Source organism: Galeopterus variegatus, unplaced genomic scaffold, assembly GCF_000696425.1.
Source record: "Galeopterus variegatus unplaced genomic scaffold, G_variegatus-3.0.2 Scaffold504, whole genome shotgun sequence".
Taxonomy (NCBI): Eukaryota; Metazoa; Chordata; class Mammalia; order Dermoptera; family Cynocephalidae; genus Galeopterus; species Galeopterus variegatus.
In genome coordinates, this window is record NW_007726615.1 from 579220 (window position 1) to 589734 (window position 10515).

General features: G+C 32.8%; 1 protein-coding gene across 2 annotated transcripts in view; it reads left to right on the forward strand.

Annotated features, from left to right (window-relative positions):
• MLF1 (myeloid leukemia factor 1) overlaps positions 1-9062 on the forward strand; it is a 35496-nt gene extending 26434 nt beyond the window's left edge. Inside the window, exons 3-8 of one of the 2 annotated variants that reach the window (XR_550271.1) lie at positions 2195-2278; positions 3626-3754; positions 5469-5628; positions 7070-7205; positions 7978-8040; positions 8758-8842. Coding sequence is in view for 1 of the 2 variants with exons in the window: in XM_008569497.1 (XP_008567719.1) it covers positions 2195-2278; positions 3626-3754; positions 5469-5628; positions 7070-7205; positions 8758-8863 (615 nt within the window). In the remaining variant the exon portion in view is untranslated. Of the gene's footprint in view, positions 1-2194; positions 2279-3625; positions 3755-5468; positions 5629-7069; positions 7206-7977; positions 8041-8757 lie in introns of both variants that reach the window. The other variant, XM_008569497.1, reaches the window with a different exon arrangement.
• The last annotated feature ends 1453 nt before the right edge of the window (positions 9063-10515 follow it).

Sequence of the window (10515 nt, forward strand, 5' to 3'; positions counted from 1 at the left end):
AACACACCCAAACATCTGATCTTTTCCTTCTCCTCCTCTGCTTCTTCTTGGGACTAATCCCTCCATCTCTCACAAATTCTCTCTCTCATACAGGCCCTGATTCTCAACCCAGTGTTGAAACAAAATATTCCTAATATTCCTGAATTGTGTTGAGTCTCTGAAATGCAGATTAATTCTACTACAGTCTTTTGTATACCCAAAGTTGTATCAGTATCTCCTAAATATGCCTTTGTTGTTCCCTATCATATTAAAAGCAGGTTTTCCCATCTATTTTCCATTGTCACAAGCAGTAAAAAGCCAATAGAAAGCCTCTGATAATTCTTTTTTTTTAATTTTTTTTTCATTGTACATTTTTATGGGGCACACTTTGTTGTTTCAATACATGTATTTATTGTAGAGTTATCCAGTTAGAATAGTTAGCATATCTATCACCTAAACATTTATCATTTCTTTGTGGTTATAACATGCAATACCCTCTCTTTTAGCTTTCTTGAAATATACAAAATAATATTAGTTATTGTCATCCTAAAGCATCAGAACTTATTCTTCCTATCTAACTGTAAGTTTGTAACTTTGTAACTTTGTACCAGTCTACCAACCTTTCCCCATTCATCCTCCCTCTTCCCTTTCCCTGCCTCAGGTAACTACTATCCTACTCTCTATTTCTATATTTTCCCCTTTTAAATTTATTTTTCTTAATTGGCCCATGATAACTGTATATATTTATAGAGTACAATATAATATTTGGGTACATTCATACTGTGTGCAATGATCATATCAGAGTGCTTACTATATTCATCACCTCAAACATTTGTTACCTCTTTGTGTCAGGAACATTCAACATCATCTCTATTATCTATTCAAAGATATACTGTTCTTTGTTGTTGACCGTAGTCTCCCTATATTGCTGTAGTACACTAAATCGCATTCATGCTCTCTCTGCAATTTTATATCTGCTGACCACCCTCTCTCCATTTTCTTCTTCCCCTCACCGGTCTCTAGTAATCACTATTCTAACTCTCCACTTTTATGAGACCTTTGATAACTCTTTATTGAGGCCAAGCTAGGCACACAGCAAATGAATCTCCAAGAGGATTGAAATACCAGCACTGAATCACAGTGCCTTACAAGATTAAGAAGACTCATCCTGCATGAGCGGAGGAGTTTTCTTGAACCAGGCAACTCCCTGTTTTATAATAGTAGACAGTGCACTGGGTAAAACATTAGAATGTGTGCTTTACTTTTATTTTCTTGTGAGTGTTCCAGTGATAAAACATAAAATCAATAGATTTTTCTAAACAGGAATTCTCAACCTATGCAGTACTGACTTTTTAGGGTAGATAATTCTTTGTTCTGGGGGGCTGTCCTATGCATTGTAGGATGTTTGGCAGCATCCCTGACCTGTATCCGCTAGCTGCTAGTCACACACCTTCCTCAATTGTGACATCCCAAAATGAGTATAGTTATTGCCAAATGTACCCTTGGGGTTAAAAACCACTCTTGGTTGAGAAACCACTGTTCTGGAGGAATTCATAACTATTTTTCTGAAGGAGCATACCTCATGCTTCAAGGGTATGGCCCACTGATCCTTGAATAGGGAGGAAAATGAAAGCCTATTAGTAGAGGGTGTTGAACTCTTACCACCTAGACTCTACTATGATGAGAGAGCTAGATACTCGAGTGCAGCTTCTACCAACCACGTGGTTCTGGTGGAAGTGACATAGGCATCTTATACCCAAGTTTGATTTATTTGCATAGTGTGGGATATTCAGATGGAAGAAGGAAAAATTTAAAGACTATCCTATACTTGATCTGTTCCAGCCCAAGATACTCCACTCAGTATTTAATATCAACCAAATTATGTTTTGAGAAAGCCGATGAATGCTGTGTGTTTCTGGATTAAATGCACATGCATGTATTAATGTGTGTATATATACACCTGTGTATTTATAGTACTATATTGTTCCCTAATCATTTATTTGTTAGCTGTTTGGGATTTTGTGTATGCTTCAATTTGTGTTTTAACAAATCACTTTCATTGTATAGTCCTTAAATTATCTTTACCTGGTTGATTACCGCATGAGAACCCACTAAAATCAATAAGGGGAAAATTTTTTCAGCTGTTTTGGAAAGACTGATTTGCTTTTTTCATGTTGTATTTGTAGTTAATAACATACTTCCTAATATCCTGTAGCATACAGATGTCAGCCCTTTTCAGGCAATGGATCGAATGATGTTAAATATGCGAAACAGTATGCAGGAATTACAAAGAAACTTTGTAAGTACTAAAAATAAAGTGATTGCTTTCAGTGATTGGTAGTTTATATTATAGTGGCTTTCAAACATTTTTTAACCACAGTCCATAGTGATTAAAAAATATATCTTACACGATCAACCCAATGTACAATACTTGTGTGCTTTGTAAGTATACCTGAAGCAAAAGTTTTGTGAAAAAATGATCATATTGTTTACAGTGTGTTCTATTTTGTATTTCATTTCATGTTTTAAAAATCCTGGTCACAACCTACAAGTTTGAAAACTAACATTAATTAACTTTCAAAATTAAAAATTCAACCACAAAAACATTTGTTCTGCTGAAAGTCACTATTGTAAATGAACATTTTATATGAATTTGCATACAGTCATGCATTGCTTAATGATGGGGATGAATTCTGAGAAATGTGTCATTAGGAAATATTGTGTGAACATCATAGAGTGTACCTACCCAAACCTAGATGGTATAGCCTACTACACACCTAGGCTATATGGTATATAACTTACGGCTTCTATGTGAGTAATGTGTTGCGCTGACGTGTTGATGGCTACTATATCACTAAGCAATAGGAATTTTTCAGTTCTATTATAATCTTATGGGACCACCGTCATATATATGGTCCGTTGTTGACCAGAATGTCATTTGTGACACATGACTGTATCTTTATTATCTATAACCTATCTACTTAAAAGGATTTGTAACATTTAAGAAATTATGTTTTAGTGTTAAAAAAATTCTGAAAACAAATTTCAGGAATGATTTTTAGGTACTGGATTAGATCCATATAGTCCACATACTTATAAATTAGTGCTAATACTCTTCTACACATAATATTAACATCAAAAACAATAAGTTGATTTGATCTGAAGAAGAAAGACCCATCTCATTCTGGTCATCCAGTTTGGATTGTATGGATCATTTCAGAATTTCCAGATCCTGTTTCCTAATAATGATTAATGATTTTAGAAAGCAATCTGGTACCCACAAGAGGTATGAAACTTCTTGGTGTATGGCTAATTGGCTCAGTGTTGGCAAGATTGCACACAAGGGTCAACCACTGACTACAGAAGGATCACAGGTTTCAGAGCATGGCATCTTTATTTAAATCTAAGCCACAAGGATCTCTGAATGAATCACTTGTTATCATTCTTTACAGGGAGAGTGGGAATTGGTACTTAAAATGGAAAGATGTTAGGACCTCCCTAGGGGTGCTATTTGGATACACCATATTGGTAACATGGTATCCTTAGTAGAACTTTTATAGCTAGTGTTGTTACGTATTTGAACTCTCTAGCATTAATTCTCTGTATTTGACTAGACTCTGAATTTACAATTTCTGTTTACCTCTAGGGTCAACTTTCAATGGATCCAGATGGACATTCATTTTGTTCCTCTTCAGTTATGACTTATTCCAAAGTAGGGGATGAACCACCAAAGGTTTTTCAGGCCTCAACTCAAACCCGTAGGGCTCCAGGAGGAGTAAGTATTTTCTAAGCATTCTTAAAGCCTAAGTTGTGGGACGATAGATTGATTGCCTGTTATTAAAATTGGCAGTTGTCACTTAGAAAAGCTCAACTGTATTTACATGGCATTTTTTTTGTCTCCCCATGAGGATTCCTTTTTTCATGTAAATATCTATTGATGTGTGTTAACTTTATATATTGACAAGGTAAACAGACACTAAAAGAAACTTTGGTTTATGAAATAAGTATCTACTTTTAGTTTATATTTGGAGTAATTAATTTTTAACTTGTAAAATATTTCAAGTGTATAGAAGGATATAGCGAATAATATAATGAATACCCATATTCCTGCCACCCAGCTTAGTCAAATCATAACATTTTTCTTTATTTGTTTCAAGTTGTCTCTTGTTTTGTTTTCTTTTTAAGCAAAAATGCCACAGATGCAGTTAAAGCTTCCAGTGCATTCCTCTGAGGTCCCTTTTCTCTTTCTCCTTCTTCAAAGATAACCATTTTCCAAAATCTGGAGTTAATCATTCTCATATGTGTTTTTACAATTTTATTACTTATATATGGATCATAAAAATATAATGGATTACTTTTGCAGGTTTCTAAACTTGATATAGATGGTATCATATTGCATGTGTCCTCAACAGCTGGCCTTTGCTCAGTACTATGCTTCTGAGATATATTCAAGTTGATATGTGTGGACTTAGATTTTAACTTCTTTGTAGTATCCAAAATATGAATAAACCACAATTTTTAGTCCATTTTTCTATTGAAAGATATTTAGGTATATAAATAATTTTTATAATTTTTCACTAATTCATCCTTATGAAAGTATTACAGGTTTCAGGGCATAGCATATTTATTTAAATTATGTCTCGTGCGAAGGATCTAGAAATGGTATTATTACTAGGGTGTGAGTACTTTCATCTTTACCTAGAAATTACCAAGTTTACCTCACAGTGATTGAAACTGTTGGCTTCCACAAACTGTGGTATGGGAGTTCCTATTTCTCCACTTCCTTGTTAGTACCTATAGTAAAATTTTAGGTTTGCCAGTCTAATGAGTGTGAGGTAGTTCAGTTTTTAGTTCTTACATATAAAGATGAATCTTTTAATTATGCTCTTGCCATATTTTGGCTAATTCATCTCAGACATTTTAATTTTAAATTGCTGTAAGTGACAAAGTCTTAAACACAAACAATATAATTGTAGATGTCGCACAACAAATCATGTTAATATTTGCCTATCATAAATATTTGGTCATCATAAATATTCTAATAACACCTCCATAGAGTCGATAGGTGGGAACCATGAGATTCAAGCCTGTCAACATGACTGGTGGATAATTAGTTGCCTTTACTTGCAGGAGTTCCAGCATGAACTTCCATCTATTATTTTGTCAAAGATAGTGTCGAAGGCATTGAGTTTTTTTTATAATTAAGTTTTTCTTTTTTTTAATATTTGATTACAATCTGGAAAAAGATTGAATCGAATTGGTTCTATTTATTGTAGAAATTTTCATTTTAAGTTGTTCAGGAAATAGCAAAGACCTATTTGTTACCACAATTTTGCTGCATGATGATACTGGAACTCAGTACCCATTATTTTTAGAGCTGTAGATCTATGGCCTTACCTCAATAGGTAAATAGGCCCTGAGAAATTTATAACTAAATCCATTCTGTACATATCTAAATAATAACTAAATAATTTTATTTATTTTTACAGATAAAGGAAACCAGGAGAGCAATGAGAGATTCTGACAGTGGAGTAGAAAAAATGGCTGTTGGTCACCATATCCGTGACCGAGCTCATGTCATTAAAAAGTCAAAGAACAAGAAGACTGGAGATGAAGAGGTTGATCAAGAGTTCATAAATATGAATGAAAGTAAGTTATCACAAAAAATAATGTTTGTTCTTGTAATGTTAAAATAGCATCTATACTTGCAGAACTTGATTAATATTTTTTGTAGAAACATTTATAAGGTGTAGATTATGAATTATATGTGTAGGCAATACCTTGTCAAAGTAATAACATCATAGTTCATCATTTCATAATAGATCTTTTTTTTTACAGTGATTTTTGGCAATTTGGAGTGTCATTTATTTGTTTTGTTTAATATTTAGAAAATGGAATCTTTTGAATTGTTATATAGTAGTATAATCATAAGCAAAATGAGTTTTTAAATTTTTTTTCTAATTATCAAGGAAGTACATTTGAAAAGTATAAAGAAAATAAAAATCATTTGCAATCCCAACCCAAATTAACTACTATTAATAATGTTTTAGTGTATTTCTTCCTAATAATTTTATGTATATATAAACACACATACTTTTTTCAAATTAGTATTTTACTATCTGTATAGTTTATATCATGCATATTTTAACTCACCAGTATAATTGTAAACAGTCACCTATGATGTTATTTTTCAAAAACATTCTAACTGGTTAACTAAAAGTTGTGAATAGGCCCTAGTTTATTTAAACCATTCTGTATTGTTGGGCACTTAGGCTATATAGATAAGATTTTAATTTCTGGTTAGATAATAATCATACATATATAGATATATATGTATAACTGAGGGTTGCGATCCGTTGCCGGTCACGAAAAAAGACAAAAAGGAAAAAAAAAAAATTATTCTTATGCAATAGGATGGAAACCATGATATCTTGACCTTTTCTAAATTGTAACCTTTGTAATTCTATCATATTTAAATTTATACTGAGTACTTCACAATAATTAACATGTCAAAGAAAAATTAATTGAAGGAACACATGATTATAAAGGCAATCTGAAAGAACAAGTACTATCACGTACGTATTGTTTTTATGGAAGTTAAATTACCTACTTCATGACAACATAAACTGACAGTCAAGTTGAGTAATCCGACTTAGGAAAATTGACAACAGGAGCTTGTAGGGTGTCAAGTTGCATAGGAAGATGGTAAGGTAAATATAAGTGCTAGTCACAGAAGGAGTGTCCAAGTTAATAGGAACAGCATGGTAACTGCAAGATGACCCAGGAAAAAAGACTATAAGTCAGTGTAATTGGGTCAACCAGCCCTTTGGATAAAATACTACAATATCTCAGCAGATGAGTGAAAAACTAGATTATCAATAACCAGATCATCAGTAGGAATAGGAGATGAACAAACAGGAAAGGAAATATTACCCTAGTCAAAGACCTTCATATTTGAAGCAGCTTCCTGCCTCTATCTTGAGGGTAGGCTGATAAAAACACCAGGCTAGCATGAAGTGTGTGGGGAGCAATGCAGTTACTATAGTTGATACCTTAATACTTATTCCCTTTATTTTGATATTTAATGTAGGTGATGCACATGCTTTTGATGATGAGTGGCAAAATGAGGTTTTGAAGTACAAACCAGGGGGACGATGGCGGAATCTAGAAAATACTAGAATGAGAAGTGTTGGTCATGATTCAGGATCCCGGGAACTTAAAAGAAGGTAAAAGTTATTTCAAAAATAAATTGTGCTTTTTTTTTTTTTAAAGAAGAATTAAAAGAAAAGTTATGTAATTTTACCTCTTTTATCAGGAAGTTTTGATGAACATCCAAGTTATATCCTCAATATCTTTTGGGAAAGATGTAATAATTTTACATTAAACCTGCATATTTTACATAAATTTAAATTTGTATCTAAAACCCAGTAATATTTTGGATGTATGGATAGTAAATTATTAGCAAATTATGCTTCAGAAGATAGAGGCCAAAATCCTCCTAAGGAAAACTGATATACCTAAACTATATTCTAGTTATTCCTGTGAAACAGATTCTAATCTGGATATAGAGTCATACATTCCACACCAGGTAAAGATGTTGTATCTAGAGTATGATAAGGGGAAAGGGGCAGTGTTTAGAAGATTTAATAACTTCTGTAACAGGTCAAAATTCGGCATGTAATAGTAAATGAATTTTTAGAAACTTGTATAATATGTAACAGTGTGTGAAATACCACATTTCATGTGTATTAAATATTTTGGAAGAATTTTACAAAAACTTTAGCATTCCTTGGACTTATCTTTTGGAATAGCTGTGAAAAATAAATGTGTTAAAACTACATACTAAAGGTTATAGAGATTTTTATACATTTAGTACATATTGTAGAGTTACAATTTAATTTGGTTCTCTGGGAGAAAAAATTGAAAGTACCTAATTCCTATTAAAATTACACTCAAAAGAGAGGCCTCACCAGGCCTTAAAACAGAAATCTGTTCTAGGCCATAAGAGAGTGGAGAATTGCTGCAGAAGGTGGAAGGCTTCACAGAACCAGCGGTGGACAAGTGGGTATCAAGTAAACCAGAAGCCTTGAGCAGAATTTCATGTGCTAGCATCCTTTCTTTTAAAGTACTTGTTTAAGAATTTAGAGCCATAATATTTTGTATTAAGTGGCTTTAAAACTTCTTCCCATATTAATTTTAGATAATATGTCTCACTTTGTAAAATGTATTAATTAAAAACCTAACAGTGCTAAGTTTGAATATGAAATTTAGGTTCTGGATAGAGAAAGCATGCTCTTTATGGATGACCTATAAATCTATGGCCCTAACAGTGGCTTTTTCTCTTAAATAGCACTGCTCAATAGCATTTTCTGAAATGATTTTCTGCAGTGACGAAATGTTATGTATCTGTGCTGTCCAATATGATTGCCACTAACCACATGTGGCTATTGAATCACATTTGAAATGTAGCTGGTACAACTGAGGAACTGAATTATTTTATTTTATTTTAATTAATTTAAATATAAATGTGGCTAGTGGCTACCATATTGGGCAGCATGGTTTAAACTAAACAGTTAAATCTATTTCAGGTAAATCTATTTCAGCTGTTGCTCTCTTAAATGTTCAGTGAAATAGTCTGCTTTATGTTTTTCAGAACTATTAAGGAACTTTTCAGATAAAACTCTTAAACTACAGTAGTTTTTAACATGTTTGTACTGATTTATAAATCATTGACCATTTTTAAGAAATTATATTAATGTTCATATCTATATTTCTCAGGGAGAAATCTCACCAAAGTCCAGCTATTGAAAGTGGAAGAAAATCAAACATTTTTGTGGACAAACTCAACGTCAAAGGATCACCTGTGAAAATCAACAAAAAATAAATAGCCATGCATTTGATTTGTTTGGTGTGGGTTGTTTTAACAGAGAAAGTAATGGTGCTGGGTAATACACATAAGACCAATCTCTTGTTAAATCAATACTGTACTTTGTAACTTTCTTCTGATATCTGAATGTTCTCGGAAGTGCTAACTTTATATTGTTCCTAATTTAAGAATAAAATTTTGATTTTCACCAATGTGAGTAAATTGTTAGACATTCTATAAAAGTCTGTGCTTTCCAACATACTAATTTTTAAAGCTCACATGCTGATTTTGCTTTCTCAATTATTTTTGTATTGGCTATGTATTCTTTTACACTTATCAGGATTGATTATACAGCTAGTTTTATCATTTATATTTAGGTATAAGAAAGTAAAAAGTTAAAAAGTCAGTTTTCACTAACACTACTAGAATGATGTTAGTAAAGGTTTAATTTATCTCAAATTTTATAATGTGTTATGTAGCCAACTAGCATAAAGCTTTAAAAATAATAAAGCAAAACTATACTAGTACAGTTTTATGAGAAATTAGTTACTACTTTGGTAAAGGCCAAGAATAATCAAATAGTTCATTTTCAAAGTAAATTATTTTGAGTTGCTAATATACATGAGTTTTCTTGTTATAATTTCTTGTCTTTACACAGTGTATTCCTTTTTTTTCTATATTACATTCATAACATTCTCAACATCAGACTTTATATCGACCTTTCTGTTTAATTTCTTAAGATGGTATATTTCTGCTCTTTTTTTCCACAAACAGCTTAATCTGTCTCCAGAGTTAACATTCTAAAGTCTGGAGAGGCCTTGAAGAAACTCTGCTCAGCTTTTTTGTGACATTCAGAAAAATACATTTAGGGGCCGGCCCGGTGGGGCACTGGAGAGTGCGCCGCTTGGGAGTGCGGCAGCGCTCCCGCTGAGGGTTCGGATCCCATGTGGAGACCGGTTCCCACTCACTGGCTGAGCGCGGTGCAGGCGCAACACCAAGGGTTGCGATCCCGTTGCCGGTCCCTGGTATGGGCGCGACACTGAGGGTTGCGATCCCGTTACCAGTCAGTAAAAAAGACAAAAAGGAAAAAAAAAAAAAAAAAAGAAAAATACATTTAGGATTCTGTAAATCAGAATGATTGATTGTCTCAAAATTTGTTAGATAGTTGATGTGTGTTTTTGAGCAAGGTGCTTAATAAATCAATTGTTCTCATTTTAATTATACCATTTTAAAAATTCAGCTCTAGCTTTTTTATTCTAGAAAAAAATCTATAAAAGTTAGATTTTTCTATAAACGGTAGGCTTGAAGTTTATGAGAATATAAAATCTTTACTCTAATGTCTGTTGTTTAAGGCAACATTTCTATCAAGGAAAAAAAGAAGAGAAAATTACCTATCACTCTATAATCCTAAGTATTTTTCTTTTTAAGTTTAGAAGTAAAATTATATACGCTTTTTTTTTGTTTGTTTGTTTGTTTTATTATTTTTATTTTGTCAATATACAATGTAGTTGATTATTATGTCCCATCACCGAAACCTCCCTCCCTCTTCCCTCTCCCCGCTCCCACCCAAGTGTATCCCCTCCATTTGCTTGTTGTAAGAACTTCAAAAAAAAAAAATAAATAAATAAAAATAATTGTGGTTTTTATATCTTCCTCCCCCCCCCCCCCCC